The 17113-nt window shown below is 37.3% G+C and overlaps 1 protein-coding gene across 1 annotated transcript in view; it reads left to right on the forward strand.

Annotated features, from left to right (window-relative positions):
- The window catches only part of EPM2A (EPM2A glucan phosphatase, laforin), a 34065-nt gene extending 17971 nt beyond the window's left edge, over positions 1-16094 (forward strand). The window contains exons 3-4 of the mRNA XM_014893143.2: positions 12558-12799; positions 14231-16094. Coding sequence (XP_014748629.1) covers positions 12558-12799; positions 14231-14511 — 523 coding nt within the window. The 3' untranslated portion in view covers positions 14512-16094. The remainder of the gene's footprint in view (positions 1-12557; positions 12800-14230) is intronic.
- The last annotated feature ends 1019 nt before the right edge of the window (positions 16095-17113 follow it).

Here is a 17113-nt window from a genome sequence, read left to right on the forward strand (position 1 = left end):
GTCAAATGTCATAGACATTGCTAAGCTTTTAGAAATGTGGATTTCCTCTTTATTGGTTCAGTAGACAGCATGGTTTATAAGTTAAAATGAAATGTCTTTTTTCTTTGATGTGAAAAGCCTAGTAACAGAATATATGATTTTAAGCATCAAGACGAGGATAAAGGCAAAATACAGATACAAGAAAATGTGGAATATATATAAAATCAATAATTAAATAGGTGCTTGCTTACGTTTTCCCTTTCTCCCCGTTCCTTCCCTCCTCTTCCCTCCCATCCATCAGCTGTGAGTCAGCAAGGAGACTCTATGACTCTCATTCAGTTCAGGGGCTGGATTCTGGGCACTAGTACATGGGGGTAGATGTTGGTGGGCTACTAAAACCTTTTCTTTTTTAATTATTATTTTTTAGTTTAACTAACTTCTCCAGGACTGCTTTTTAAAAGCTCTTTAGAACAGATATATTCAGTGCCTTCATTTTCTCAAGGTGATCATCTGATAAGAAGGATATGCAGCTTCCCTAACAAAATAATTTCTGCAATGTTCCTTCTTTCTGTGGTCTGGCTGCCAGCTTGAAGGGTTGGCTGTGTGCAGACCAGTCCCAAAGGATGTTAAATGCTGCTTTCACTGCAGAAGACTGAATTTCTCAGCTTCCTTGTAAAAATGAGTTACTTCAATCTGGTGAGATAAAAGGAGGAAAAGGTTTCTCAAATATATCTGTAGTCTTGGTAATAAGGCTATCCAGTATGTTTAACAAATTTACAAAGTCAAGCTTCAGCTGATAATGTAAACACATTTAGACGAACTTTAATAACAGTAGATCACTTCAATATATTTGTTCAAATGCTTGAAATTTCAATATCCAAGCAGGTATAATGATACTGCTAGGAAAAGAAAGAAATCTGAAAGAAAAAAACAAATAGAGAATCCCTGGTAATTCATGGCAGTAATTGAGCTCCAATAAAAACTGCAGCATTGATTGTTCATAAATTTCACTCTCATGATTTTTTCCTATTTTGTCATCCAAGACTTCTTTGATACATTCCACTGTACTTGATAGTTTTGTGTTAAAAAGACACACATAGGTTCTTCTGGGGCCTCTCAGTAACTCCATTACCATCCCAGCCTCAACTTTTGATGTTGGCTACTCATCCACCAGGGTTATTAATCTTATCTTTAAAATATAGTAACCAAGTACACTAGCTAAAATGAAGGTTTCTGACAATTTTGTTATGGTAGTATTATACACGTGTTGTTCCTTTAATTTGACTTTGCTGTGAGAACACTTTATTTTAGATGTTTATATAGCTGACTATGGTGAGGCATTAATTCAATTTTTCTCCACATTTCTAAGATGTTGTCCCCCAGCCTGTGCTATTCTAGTATGTATCTGTCTCTCTTTAAAATTCAAATAAATGAACTGATGTGGGTTTAGAAATGCTGGATAAATTGGAATGAACACGCATACAGAGCTCATCAAGGTTGTTTGGTACCACAAGGGATGAATATGCATCTTTCTCTGACTGTTTTGAGTTCTGAGAGATTCCATTATTTTGTATATGCACATATGGTGCCATGTGGATCACAAGGCCACCTAGCAATAATCTGTGCTTTGCAATTATGCAATTTGCATGAATATGTACTTGTACTTGTTTCTGAAGCATTGGACTGTATTTCCATTGGATCTGAAATGCTACATTTTGAAAATTGGATTTATCCTTTATAGTTTCTCCAATCTAGACTCCTAAGCAGCTGCTAATAGGTAAACTCTGAAAGAAGACAAAATGTATTTTTACCAATGATTCCTGAATCTTCTTGGGCACTAACTTAAAGTTCATTTGTAGCAGTTTAAGGCAATTTTGTTGAGATGATTTAATTTACAGGGGCCAGCAGTGGCTTCATTCCCATTGCTAAGCATTAATGTTAGAAATTCTCATTCCTAATGCCAAGAGATTCATGGCTTATTGCAGTCTGGCTGAATTTAACAGCCTGTTGTTCTTGTGTTTCCGGGTATTTGTTCTAATTCAAAACAAATGGGAATGTTGGCAGTCTAACAGAGACATATGTAGGAAGTAACCATTGGCAACCATGGTTGCATGAGACAAGATTCTGTAATTGGAGCATTTAGGCATTAATGCTCACAAGCCAATGGAGGAGTCCTTTCCAGGTCGTTCAGTACAAGCCTTGGAACCTGACTCTCTTCTCAGGCTGTTTTTTTGTAATTGGCACACTGTCTGCTTTCAGAGAATGTTTAAAAAATGAAAGTACAAGAAGAGTCATTCCTTACAAAGGCAGATCCTTCTTTCTGCTGCATACAGTGTGCTCCTTAGGCATCAGTTGAAACCCTGTGTGTATGTTTGAAAATAAATTCTGGCAAAGTCCTTTAAGGGTAGATCTGGACACCCTGTCCTACAAGGCATTGATGCGCTTGTGATTCATTACTGTCTTATCTTCACAGTAGAAATGCGCAGAAAAATGTGACAAAACATTTCACTTTGAATATAGGGGGAATAACATTTAATCTTCCACATTTCAGTTCTGGCTATGTACATAAAGTCTTGTGTGACCACATTACTTTAGATCATATCTAGACTAGAGACAAAATAGATTATAAAAAATGTATATGAGATAAATTAATTTGCTTTAAGCTTTTTAATGGAATGAAATGAAGAAGGGAGAAGGATTTATGTTGTGAGTCTTGTCACTGCATAGATTTGAATGTACTGCAAGGTTGATAACAGCAATTCCACTGAACTTACTGGAGTATGTGAGCATAGTTTAGAGACATAATTAGATAAATTTGATCCATTATTGTGTCTGGAGAACAAATATGCAATGAATGAGAGTATTTTCCACAGGATGTGTAGCTTTTATGCCACTAAAGTTGAAGCAAAATAAATTGGCTTGAAAGAAACTCTGTGCAACCAGAGTTTGACTACTTCTGGTGCCTGGGATAGACAACATAGTTTAATGACGACTAAGAAAGAGGATCTATTACTATTTGTAAAAGCTATTCAGGAATTACTACATAGTGGGAAGAAGAATTATTGAAATTGAACCTTCTTTAAGATCAAATTTATATTAATTGCTTCTGAATGAATTTAGAGTGCAAATTAGAACAAGGTTTCTGTCATCAAAGGAATGATGTCTGAATTCTGGCATGACCTTTCAAATAGGGCAGAAAGGACAAGGAACCTAAATTATTTCAAGATGGAGCTTGATAAATGAATATACGTAGTGTACCAGAAATGGAAATTACAGTTTATGATTATAATATCATAGATCATAGGCTCAAAGAGACCTCAGAAAGTATCCAGTCCATTTCCTTGCCCCAACTTAATCTCAATTACATTTAAATCATTTCAGGTTTATCCAGCCTGATCTAAAATATGATCTCATCTTAGTGATGAGACTCTATAGGCCTGTTACTCTCCCATTCAATTACCTCACTATTCCAACCATTAAAAAGCTTTACTAATCTCAATTTAAGTCTTCCTAGTGCAATTTAAGTTAATTTCTTCTTGTTCTCTCCACAGAAGACTTGGAGAACAAATTAGTATCCTGCCCTTCTATAGCCCTTCAATATATGCTTGGAAACTCCTTTTTTCCCAGAAGCAGAGTAGTTGACTTTGGAATATCTCACTATGTTAATTCTGATATTAGTTCTTGGATCTTTCAGTCTTTTTTCTGAAAACTTGTCTTCTAGAACTCTGATTGTTCTTGCACTCTCTGCTGGGCTCTCCAGGTGTTTCTCTTCCTTCATCCTATTTTTCCTGATGATGGTCTACCAGTATTGAATGAAACAGAAGGATTATTTTGTGACTTTCAAGCATAGTGCTACTGCTTATCCAAGTTTTATTGTCATTTTTGCAGTCTGAGATGTGGTTTACTTTCTAGTTATCTACATGTTTTCATCAAATAAGTTTCCTGCTGTGGCAGGGAATAGGATGTTAGGAATGTCCTCAATCTCTGCATCTGTTCTTATGAGGTGTTTTTTGTGAGTTTCTTCTAATAAAGCTCTTATGCTCCTTGCAAGGGAATGTTTGGGATTGCTGTGGAAGGGGAAAATTTGCCATAAAGAGAAAATTTTGTGGATCTGTCTAGACCAAAGGCTTATGTGACTTTAATTTTTCTCACGTGGATCCTTTTATTCTGTATCCCTGGTGAATTCAAAGCCAGGACAATCCTGAAACCCACACAGCCTACAGAATGCACCGGAAGGTTGTGAATGAGAAGAGCTGTGCTGTGCTTAGGCATGGACATGGTTTCTCAGTGTCTCATCACCTGAAGAGTGCACCGTGGCACCTGTTGCGAGAGCAGTTTGGTGGATAAAGTGAAGGTAATCTTTTGTACCCTTTTGTACCATCAAGCTGATGCTATGGAAATCTTTTCCTTATACAGCAGAACCTGAGGGCAGTGCAACACTGGAACCATTTTGTAGCTGGATGTCTGGGTAATACCGTATTTCTGTTACAGGTTTGATATTATTCTTACCTGCTTTACTTTTAGCACATTGTCAGCATGAGGTCAAACCTTAATGGCTTATTTGCTTGGCATATCAGTAAATGAGGTAGTTTTATGCCACAGATTTGTGAACATGGAATAAATAAAATACTATTAAGCATAAGACTCAGAATTTAAGGGCTTGAGAAACTTTGCATATTGCTAAGCTGACAAAGTTGTTCTAAAGTGATAAAGGCAGGTGTTTCTACTTCTACATTCCAAGTCTGCTCCCATGTGAGAGGCTAGATAAGTAGTTCAAATTACATCTAAGAAGAAAATTTGCCAGACCTTAATTGCTTTTCATCAGAGTTCCAAATAAGAAGGAGAAGTAAAAAAAACCACCTTGGAACTACATTTTAGTCTGTTTAATTCTCCTCATTTAAAGCCCCGAGGTAGAATTCTTAACTTCCCAATAAACTGCAGTCTTTCAGTGGTAAAGCAGTACAAATTTATAAGCAATGACTTGTGCTCCTTCTACATTTGACATTTAGGTAAGAGCAATTTTTTTTCAAGAATATATGTAGTTTCTACAAGGTCTGCAGCTGTGTCGTTTTAGTAGGATATAGTTTTATCATTAATCAGTGCTCTTCTCTGGTGGCTTCTGCTAAGGTTATGGCCATTTATTTAATCTTTCTTGATAAAAGTGATCTTATTAAGCCTGTTTATTCTATCTTGGAGTTAGACCATAGCATCATCAACCTTGCTCTCCTGCTCTGGCCACTACTGCTTGACTCTGTGCTGGGAAATCAAGTGCATCTGACTGTTCCCAGTCAATCCTGCTTAAGTCAGGCCTCTCACCATGAAGGGTCCATCAGTTTGAATTCTGCAGGGAGACTTTATCAGTAAATCAGCAGGAGAAGGCATTAAGACCACAGCCATTTACCCTTGTGCCCTATGCAATATGCAGTGAAATGTCAGTGTTGTAATCCCTCAGTTCTACATTATCATTTCATTGGTAAGGAGGCATTTTGCTGAGAGATTTTTTCTGTCCTTTATTTGAACAGACTTTAGTGAAACCAGAATTCCTGGACAAGATCAAACAAGGGACTCCTGTGTTTTGATATCTGCCCATGCTGTCTATTTTGGAGGAAGATACAAGACTAAAAAAATTATTTTTAAAATGTTGCAATTTTTCTCACCTCTTGGTAGTTACTTTATAGGTGAAGTTATATGGAATTTGATATTCCTTATGTCTTTTATTTATATAAAGCAAGTTGGTTTGCCCTTCTCATATATATTGTCTTTAAACAGTAGTTAAATTCCCTCTTAAGAATGTTCAATTCTTAGTCTGCCCTCATTTGAGAAGTATTTTCACAAGAAATAGCTGGAATCGACTGTATTTTGAATATTTTCATTTTTCTGTATCTTTCTTGATACAATAAAATATTAGTAAAAACTTCAAAGTTTGAGTGTGTAGAATAGGATCAGTGATTTTTAGACCATTACTATAAATTTTCTGTTACTTTCAGTTCAGTTCTTGGTACAGGCTCATATTTCCACTTTGACCTCTTTATAAAGCAATGCTTTCACCAAGTATCACTACCAGCAGTAGTGATACTTTCTATGTTTCTATGTTTCCTTTCTATTTGATTATAGTTAGCTTAAAACACATGTATGCGAAATTAGTTATTCCAAGACATACTGCTGAGATGCACTCATCAACTGTGAATCTCATCTGCTCCTTTGCTGCATATTCATTTATTTTAATTTGACACCACTGGAAATTGAAACTAATAATGGTTTGGGCAAACTTTGGTCTCTCCTTGAGTAGGTTCCTCTGTTTGGAAAGATCTTAAGTTGAAAAAGGAATCCCATGTTGAATATAGGTCAGCAATGACATGCTGTAGAAGAACTGCCAGGGAACTATAAAGAGGGATAAAGCCTTTGAAGCATAAGAAGTAAGTAATCTTTGGTTCTTCTCAGAAGTGTACTCTTTTCAGTACTGGGCATAACATATTCAAAAAGAGAGAGAGTCCAAAGGCAAACAAGACTGATCAGATGCTTTGAATATGTGAGAAGCCTGTGTATGTGTATGTGTGGAGAATGCAAAGCTGTATTGGAGTATGTTAGTAACTTAGAGATAAGTTAAAGGATTTTACAGATTGGAAGGAAATAATCTGTTCTTAGTGTCCATTGTGGTTACAAGAAGGTGTCTGTATGACCTGTGACTACACTATTCATATTAGACTAAAGAATTTTTTTTCCGAGGTGAGGATAGTAATCACTGTGTTTTCTACATATCAAAGAATATTTGAACATTTGAATATTTGAACTCAGATCTTCCACTGGAGAACAGAATCCAGTCGTTTGAAAATCCTTCTCTGAATGCATTTCAAGACATTAGACAGCAATCTAAGTAATGTTTCTAGATTGCTCTGACAAAAGTACAGGAACCTCATCTGATTTTTAGGAAGTTGTCACCGTCACAGGTTCAGTGGAAAGAACAAGGAAAGCCTGGAAGAGAGATGTCTAATTTGGTACTTCAGGGAAGGCACACACAGACCTACAAATAAGCTGCTATATAATGTTAGAAGGATGCCACAGGCAAAAGAAGGAGCACATGAAGGATGATAATTCTGGGTCATCATAATCCAGTGGTATTGCCATTTAAAGTGATGTGCCTTGTCACAAGGCAGAGGATACAGAAAAGATGAAAGAGCGTCTCAGCTATAGCTGGTAGGATTTCCTGTATTCTCATTTTGAATATGCCAAAGGCAATACTTCTGGAAATCTCTTTTTTAAAGTGTCAGATGAGACAGGGAACAGACATCTGGTCTCTGAACTAGTTTGAATTTGGCTGAAAGTTGAAAGTTTCTATGAAGCTTTTGGTTCTGACAGATCATAATTTTCCATTAAAAATCCACCTTATAAAAAAATTCTGAATGAGTTCCTACTGCAGTGCCATCAGGGAAGGAAATAGGAATGCAGTGTAATTTGAAACAGTCTCTAGTAGTTCAAGTGCTGCAAAAATCATCTGTAACTGAGTTGTACTTCAGGCCTATATTCCCTTTGGGCTGCTTGCATGTGCTGGTACCAGGGTAATAGCACTACATTGGTGCAAAAAACCACTCTGTATGCCTAGAAGCAACACAAAATGCTGAAGGTAAATTGACTGAATTATATATGTTGCTCTTCTGGGAATGCAAAGTAGGTTTTACTGCAAGTTTCATGTAGCTGTGGTTGCATACTAAACCTTTAGGAAATAAGAGACCTGAGGGAGGACAGAGTCAATTTAATCAATATTTTGTTTGCTGTTTCAGTTAAATTGTTCTAGTTTTTTATATGTATATATTGGTACTTATGTCACTGTCCTCAGATGCTTAATGGTATCTAAGGAAGTAGAAAAGTGGAGTCCAAGCTTTAACACAGGCTACACCTTGACCTGGTACTGAGGGATGATTCAATCCATCACTTTTCATTTAAAATAATAGACTGAACCTTGGTCAAAAATATCACTGATATAAACACATGGCATAGTTGATGGATCACTGTTGCCAATAACCAATGACAAACACCCTTCTATTTTTCCTTAGGTTGGCAAAGTCCTCTCTTTTGATTAAAGCTGGCAACTATCAGGATAAAAGGACATCTGTCAGTACCTGATAGATATTCTGATGAAATATGTCCCTAAAGTGCCAAATCCTATTCTTTTCTATAAGAACTGTGATCCTTAGAGGTTTGATTGATTTTAGGGTAGATTCTAAGATGCCTCCTCCTAGAACACTGATGATTGCTCAGATCTGGGAGCAGCACCTGAGTTATCCCAGCTTGCAGCTCAGCATTTTAGGATCTGTTTGTCTCAAAGCAGTATTAGAAAAAGTAAAAAAGGAGCTGCTGAAGAAGCAGAGTAGACATTGGTGTCATGAAGGAGGAACTGACTGCCTGATGCAGTAACCTGGTGTCTTCCCCTAGATCAGGTCACCTTCCCTGGGAATCAAATCCCTACAGTTGCAGTTGCTGGCCTGATTTTGTACTGTACTAAGATTGAGAGGTATCGTGTGTCATGCTTTGTGAACCAGCCTGAAAATCAGTCTGCAGCATTAAAGTTTCACAGTGCTAATTTTTCATTGCCTCAGACTCATTTTCTCCTTAGGGATGGGAAGACCATTTGCATATGCATTGATTAAATGGAATGCATTTCCTATTTTAGATGCATTCACTCTGAATGTTATATTTTAATCTAGACTGTGCAGAGTCCTGGGGGGAAGCCAACAAACACAATATATGTCTAGATCATTAAAAATAATTTAAGTGTGCTGGAAGCGTACAAGTGTTTGCAGGGTGTTCCATATTTACTCTGTGGTAATGATAAATAATTGTTGGTTTTCTCAGTTTATAAGTCAAAAAGCAGGTTTTAAATATGTCAGCCTTCGGTCTGGGCTCTGTAAAAATAAACGGAATAACATTTGCCTAATATTTAGTCCTTGTTACCACAGCCTCAAGCTTCTCCCATTAATTCATCCGTTGGACCCCTAAAAGGTAGGTAAATATTGTATCCATATCACTGGTGGAGAACTGAAGTGTAGGGAAAGCTGAAAGTAGCTGACAGAAAGTATCTATAAAGAAAGGGTTTATAGACAATCTACAAGTCTTAATCTCAGAAGATTGCAAAATATCATTGATGTTTAAATCACTCTAGGTGATTTCTTCATTGATAAACTGTCTCTGACTGAATTGACCATGTCTTCTGGAGCCAAACATGGTTTATTATCCTTGATGCAGAGAGTAAAGATGTACAATTAAAAAGTGTCATTTTTATATTAAAGCAAAAAGTCAAGTAGTATTTTGCTAAAACACCATCCTGTTTTGATATTTTGGGAACATCAAAGAGGTTCGGCTGAAAAGATTAAGGGTCTATTGATCACTAATAACTTCATAATGTTTTTCGATGTGGTTAGGGATCACATAATCTGCTGCTGGAATACACCCACATGTGAGCTGGAGAGCAGTGGCTGTCAGAGAGCTCAGAGCACTATAACTTGACAATTTAGAGGGGAATGTAAAAGAGCTCTCTTTTCCATGCCAAATAGTCTTGTGGCTAAAATCTGGCTACCTACTGAAGTTCAGTGGCAACTTAAAGAAGGACCACATGGAAAAGGAAAACTAAAAGTTATATCATTAAAGAAAGAGATGTAAAAAATGAAATTACTACATTCTTGCTTGGTACAATATGTATGTTTTCCTGATCCTCAGCATAATGAAGCCCTCAGTAGGGCTATCAAAAAAATCAATATATAAAATCTAGCTGCTGAACTCTCCATTAGTCTCTGTACTCACACATGCACTAACCCCTTTTATTCCTTCCTTCTGATGTCAGAAGGTAAAGTTTGAACTGGATAAAGCCAAATAGAAATATAGGTACTATGCAGTAGGATTATCCTAGAACTTTTACATAAATTGGCTGATAGGACAGCTCTGCAGTACTGTTTTCTGCATGCTAAAAGAGTGGTTAAGCCCTGGCCAGGAAGACCAAGAATTGCAAATAAGGGGCTTGTAGACCAAGGTCAAGGCTACATCTTGATCCTCTCAAAGGTTAAACTTTGGACCTGATCATAAAATTAATTCACAAGAATTGCCTGTCCTAAATACATCTCTTAGGTCATTCTCTGTATGCCTCCATTAGTTTAATTAATTATGGGGAAAGAAAGTGATAAAAATTTGGTAAACTCTTCAGATTGTTCAGTAAAAGCAATTGGTGTTGTGCAATACAAACGTCTTGTCATATACAAGACCTGCTACGATGCAAGAACAAAATAAACAAATGGTCTATATGCCAGGGGCCTTGCAGGTAGCAGAGCTGTGATGTTCACCCATTAAAAAATCATTGGAGGAAAAAATTATAAAGCATTTGTTTATCAGTAAGCAAGAGTACTACCTAGAATTTTATTTATCTCAGGAATGCTTTATTCACTTTTAATTCAATCAAATCCTAGAAAACACATATTTTCTTCTCCCTTCAAGGTAATTTAGTGCATTAGATGTTTCACAAAGTATCAAGTGAATTACATATGTATGAGTCACCAGGAAAGCCTTTCAAGGGAGGGTAATAATGTTCTTCTTGAAATAATATCCTCATATTGTCACAAGGTTTTAGTGATATTGCCATTTCTCTGTCCTGGGAATGGAGTTTTGTGAGCGTTGCTCCTCTCCAGCCATTTGTCAGCATCTGTTAGAGCACTGTAGCTTACATTCAGCACCCTGAAATGCTCTAATCATTGTGGCAGGTTCCTGTGGCAGAATCCTGACAGCAGTCACTTGCTCAGGCTAGGATGGGGGCTGCTATGGGGCTGGTACTTGGGAAGGGCGGCAATGAAGCAGTTGTTGCAGTGCACCTTTGCCCTTCCCTCTGATCAGTGAGAATGCTTGAGCTGGTTATTTTGGATTTGGGGCAATTCTTGAACATGTATGTGAAACAACAACTAAGTCAAATCTTTTCAAGTTATCTCACTGTTGGAATATGGTTGAAATGGTTATTTGTGATGTAATATATTTGTTTAAATTGGTCTCAGTTACCATATATTGAGATTAAGTGTTTTGTCCCATTGAAACAGGGGCTGTTAAGGCCAAGGCTGTGTTTGTGTATGCAACTCACCATGGATGCAGCTTACAAACAGGAAACAATAATAATTAGTGCTTTCTGGATCTGAATTTCTTTTTTTGATAATATTGCAGTACTATTATAGCAGGATTTAATAATTACAGTCAATTTCAGGTCTTAATTAAATGCTTATTACTTAATACTTATTATTGTGACAGTAAAATGGAAATAGCTACCTGATGATTTAAGAGTGGTTTATAGACTCCTGAAAAAACATGAAGCTTATTTGTTGCTGAGGTTTAAACTGGAAAAGATCATAGGACGTTCATGGCAGACATTTTATTTTTGAGGATCTTGCTTTTGTTGTAGATTTACATTTAATAGTGTTTGCTAAGTTTGCAGTTAATAGTGTTACAAATTTTTTGCAGTTAATAAGATTTGCAAAGTTTATGTTAAATGCAGGGATATTTTGTTTAGTTTGTGGATTGCCCATTCAAAATTTAAGTTAATGGAAGCATCAAGAAATTAAAGGAGATCACTAATAATTTGAGCATCTGAATAATCCATTGTAGATGCCATCATTTTAATTGTGTGTGCATATTAAAACCTCTCATTTGAAACTAGTTCTTAATACTCAGTTTATAATGTCAACATCTGTTGAAGTATACAATAGTTTTATGATAATTAGCAATGGGAAAACCATAGAAGTCTTGAAGTTTGATTTAGATAAACAACCATATTTCTGGTACTTTCCCATCCTACATAAACCTCTTGTTTTCCTGAAAAATTTCTGGCCCTTGAGGCCTTGAGGGAAGCTAACATGTATTGTAATTCTGTATTTGATTCCCGCTAGACTCAAAGAGATCAGAGAAAAATTAGAAGAAAATTACTCATTAATTTTTAAGTTGCATCACAGAAGGGTAGTTCAAAATGCTTTTTTTCCTACTTCCCTCATTATAGTGGCAGCTAAAGAGTTGGAAGACTTCTTTATGTTTGACTTATTACTAAAGTAATGCAGTTCTGGATCATGTGAATTCTTTAGGGTTTTTTTTTGGTTGGTTGGTTTTATTTCTCTCTTTTTTTCTTTTTTTTTTTTTTGTACTGGTTGTGTGTGTAGGGATGTGTGGGTGTGTGCAAATTGCACACTTCACAGTGAAGAAACTCTGAAGTTTTCAGTTTTCTTATTCTAATCCCTGATGTTAGTAAGCTTCTACTGCAAGCTTGGCGGTGAATGGTGCCTTGGAGACCTGTGCTATAATTATGCTCTGAAATTTTTTCTCAGTTCATCTGGCTCTTTGTGGTAGTAAAGAGCTTGATCCCCAGCATCAGACATCACCAATTCAACTGTAACAAAATAAGTTGTAATGAAACAAGAAGTTTGTTACTGCCTGACATGAAAAGTCTGTGCTTAGCAGTGTTTGTGTGATGATGTCCAGCAGGTTTGGAACTGGAACACTGATGAACTTGGCAGTCTCCTTAAGATATTTTAATCAATCCCACTGCAATGTTTTCTCAATGCTAGGATTCTGCCAAACATCTGGCTGGGAAGTTGCCCTCGGCAGGTGGAGCACGTGACAATCAAGCTGAAGCATGAGCTGGGTGTTACAGCTGTGATGAACTTCCAGACTGAATCTGACATTGTTCAAAATTCCTGGGGCTGCAACCGCTACCCAGAACCCATGAGCCCCGAAATCCTCATGAAACTGTATAAGGAAGAGGGTCTTGCCTATGTCTGGCTGCCAACTGCAGACATGAGCACTGAAGGTAATGCTTATGCCACTCTTGCAGTAAATTAATAGCAACAAACACTTGGAGTTACTAATATGTCACTTTCATGACAGTTGGTGAGGGAGGAGGAATTCTGTGTACATTTTGCATGAAAATATAGTTGGCACACAAGGTATAGTTTCTTTGTGTGCTGTCTTTAACAAATTATTCATATTTTCTTGTAGGCAGAGAGGCCATCTGAAGTACTTTGTGTCTGGCAATATTATGTGTATTAGAGTTTAAAGCCATCTGACATCACTAACTGCTTGACTATTTTTACTTTCAGCTTGAGTTCAGCCTATATAATGAAAATATGCTGTGTAGGTGGAAGACTGCAAGTTTGCAGAGCAGGACAACTTGCTACCTTTGCTGATTAAAAATGGAGAGACACTGCTATGTGTCTGCTGTTGCCTTCCCAGCAAACACTATTTCTTTAAATTTTTATTTATTTTATTTCTTTACTGTAATATCCCAGCCTGATGATACAGAGACTCCATAGAGACATTTATATAATAGTTTGCAATTAATTGAAAATATTCACAGCACCTGAACTGTAACATCAATTACTAGTATTTTAAGTCCTTGGTTGGAATGCTCAGTTCAAAGTCTTGTTTCCAGCCAGAAGGTTAGAAACGGAGTGTATTTTGAACTGAGCAGCCTGCCAGCAGAAGAGAGTGTTTTCAATGCAGTGAAATACCACTACCCCAAATAGATAACTGCCATATCAGCAATAGGACATCAGGGAATACAGGAGACCTCAAAACAGGGATTTCAAAGGACTTAATGTCAGTGTTTATATGTGCCATGAGGAAGACCTGGGCTCTGCTGTTTGCAGCTCTGGTTCCCAAGATAGCCAGAAGAAAAGTGTCAGAAAATATGATATATTCATCCTTTTGGGAGTGAGAAAGGCTATTCTGTGTTGTTTACCTGTATGCTTTGTACACTATGAAATCATAACAGTTTTAAGGTGTACAATAAAATGTTCTTCTGCTCTTCCTCCCTCACTTACTGAATTGATGGCCTTCATTACAATGTTTTGGAAATCAGCAGTATGTAAATTCCTTCACAAACCTCTGATATTTAAAAAAAAATAATTTTTGGCTGCTAACTTTAACACTTTGTGCTGTTCTCTTTAATGTGCTGAGTTGTCTCAGTTCCTTTGAAAATGAACATGCCACACACATCTGATGTTATAAGAATGTATATTTAGAGAAGACTTGGGGCATTTTACAGTTTTGTGTAATCTGATTCTATATTACTAGAAAAAAAACAAGTTAGCCTAGAAGGTCGTTTGAAAAAAGAAAGAAAAACGTGGAATATGTCAGGTTTGCCATTATATTTCACAATTCATCAGTCTGTACAGGCAGGATTGCAGCCATGAACTAACTTTGTCCAGCGGAAATGAACGTGCCTTGTTTTTAACCTTAGGAAGAATACAGATGTTGCCACAGGCTGTCTGCCTCCTGCACGGGCTGCTGCAGAATGGACACACTGTGTATGTTCACTGCAATGCTGGCGTGGGCAGGTCCACAGCCGCAGTGAGTGGCTGGCTGAAGTACGTGCTGGGATGGAGCCTGCGCAAAGTGCAGTACTTCTTGGCTGCCCGCAGACCAGCTGTCTACATAGACGAGGAAGCTCTGAATCGTGCTGAAGATGATTTCTACCAGAAGTTTGGGCATCTTCGTTCCTCGTGCCAAATACAAGAATAGAAAAGCAGAAGAGGGAAAGGAGGGTGAAGAGGAATCCTTACATTTCAACCCCAAGGAGTTAAAAATTTCTGTGACTCAGGCACCCACCTCACCTCTTCAGATTATGAACTTCTTGTAAAAGTGATGAGAATTTTGTTTTAAAAGTGCCTTAGAGTGTTTTTTATTTGCTTTCTTTAAACATGACATGATTCCTGTTTTCAAGCCTTTTGGAGCAATTTTGAGACCTAGAAACTCAGCAAAGTGAAACCAGATTTTCCTTTTAACTACTTGCCTACAGGAACTGAGGTTTTAGGGTAGACACTAAATAAGATGTGAGATTAAATAGAGTTGGCAATATTTCAGCGACAAGAAAAAAATACAAAGATTGACTGGATTAAAGTTCAGGTTAGGATGGAGGAGATCTTCACCAACGCTACTCAGTTATTTTAAGCGGACATTAGATTGTTTCAGTGTTTTGTAGTAATTCTGTAGTCAAGTTGTATTGATGAGAAAGACCAGAAGGAAACTGATTCTTCAACTCAGTGTTTAAAAACATAAAATTAATACCTAATGCAGTGAACTAAGATTTGCTCTTTGTCCATCTAGTTAATGTTAAATAATATGAGCTCCAGCTGTATTATTTTATGACATTGGGGTTGTGCTGGGCTGTGATATGAAGAGAGGACACAGCTCCAGCTGTGGCAGCCTTGCTTTGTTGTGGGGCAGGACCACTGTTACACTATCCTAGGCAGTGAGTTCTCTGAGTTGAAGCTGTGTTTTGCTGCTCTGGTCCATGCACTGTTGTACAGGGGCTCCCTTAGGTCAGTCTGAATAGTAAGACAGAAGGTTAAGACAGGACCTAAAGGAATTGTGTGATAAGCAATGTGCATGACTGGCACCACAGCCTCTGGACTGTTGACCCAGTTTAGTATCTTCAATACAGCAAAAGCCTCTCCTTGTGCAAGCGGTGAGTGTGTGTTAGGTTTAGCTGATTGAAGCTAATGCTGGGCTGTCTCTGGGCTGAATGAATACATTCCTCATAAGAGCAGAGAGCAACTCGGCAGAGGATGGTTTGTCAGGAGCTTAGCCTCAGTGTTAGCTTTGTGGATGATTCCTAATGTTTTCTATTGATGCTTGGTCCCTTTGCTAAACTAAGCAGTAGCACAAACAGCTCCCAGTCCCGCTCAGATAAAACCAATTTGCTGTAGGTTGAGTTCAAGAGAGAAGAGAAGATTAAGGATGCATAAACATTAAGAAGCATGATTTCTATAGGTTTATTCTTCAGTGAAATCTCATTTTTTCCAGCCAACTTGTTCCTCTAAAGATGCAGTCAGTGACAGAGTAGTTTAAGAGCTAAATATTGATTTTCTGAATACTTAATGGAGAAACTGTTACATATGAACTGTTTATGGAGAATGTCCAAAATAATACATTTTATTTATCCTATACTTCAATCATCTTAAGAAGAAAAATATTTATTTAAGTTATTCTGTGTGTGGTTTTGATCATGACTTCATTTCTGATTTTTTGAAATAGCACTGCCTGTTTAGAAAATGGATGAGAAAAGTTCTCTGTTAAATAAAGACAGAATTACTATTCCAGCAGCCCATTTTGTCGTGTCTTTGTCTCTCAATTTCACAAATAACAAAAAGGGTCATGACCAGCATTTCTATCTAGAAGTATATTACTTTAATGGTAACAGCCCATGTCTTGTCTGGTATGCTGTGTCAGTTTGATAAGAAATCTCAAAAAACAGCATAGCAAAGGTGTGTGGATCATGTGGCGCCTCTGGTACCCTCAAAGACAAAAATAGGTGTTTCTTCTCCTAGCCCAGTGCAGAAAGCAGAGGGAGGTGAGTGCTCCTGTCTGGCTGTTGGGCTACAGCTGCCTGCCCAGGAGTTACCTCCTTTTGACTGAGTTTAAAGTAAAATTGGTGAGGTTTTGCTACCATGTTCTCCTCAAAATCAGGCACTGAGAGAACGAGAATGGCATAAGAAGTAGAGAATACAACTCGCTTAAGTTTTAAATTCCTGCTGACATTTATTTGAAACTGCAAGCTTAAAAAGTGTTTCCAAGCATCCCTGACAGACAGCCCTTTCCTCCAGATGCAACTTGTAATAAATTCTGGGGCCAATACTTGTAGATTTGATTCTTGTTCCACAGGTAACATATATATACACATATACATATTTTTTTTTCCTTTCAGGAAAGGGAATTAAATCTTGCTCTTTCAATGATGATTATCTGGGGCAAGCTTTGGTGCATTTCCCTGCACTTCTTGTCATCCCATTCACTATTAGTGTTTTCACTTGATTTTGGAATTTTCCCTTTATTTTTTTTTTGCATTTCTTTTCCTTAGCATCTTCTCTACACTCTTTACCTTTCTTCTGTGATTTAGCAGTTTATCTGGAGTATTTTTAGCAAGTTTTGGTCCATTGCACTGCCCCTCCTGTCATCTCAGTCCATTTCATTGTAGTCATTTCATTTCCAAATTTTCCGGATTTTTTCCATTGCAATTTTTTTTTCCATCGTATCTCCTTTCCTGTGGGTTTGTTAGACTTTGTCCTCTGGTTTCAAGATTTCATTCCCTTTCCTGAAAGGAAGATGGAAGCAGACTGATGTT

Source organism: Sturnus vulgaris, chromosome 3 (genome assembly GCF_052056855.1).
Source record: "Sturnus vulgaris isolate bStuVul1 chromosome 3, bStuVul1.hap1, whole genome shotgun sequence".
NCBI classification, from domain to species: Eukaryota; Metazoa; Chordata; class Aves; order Passeriformes; family Sturnidae; genus Sturnus; species Sturnus vulgaris.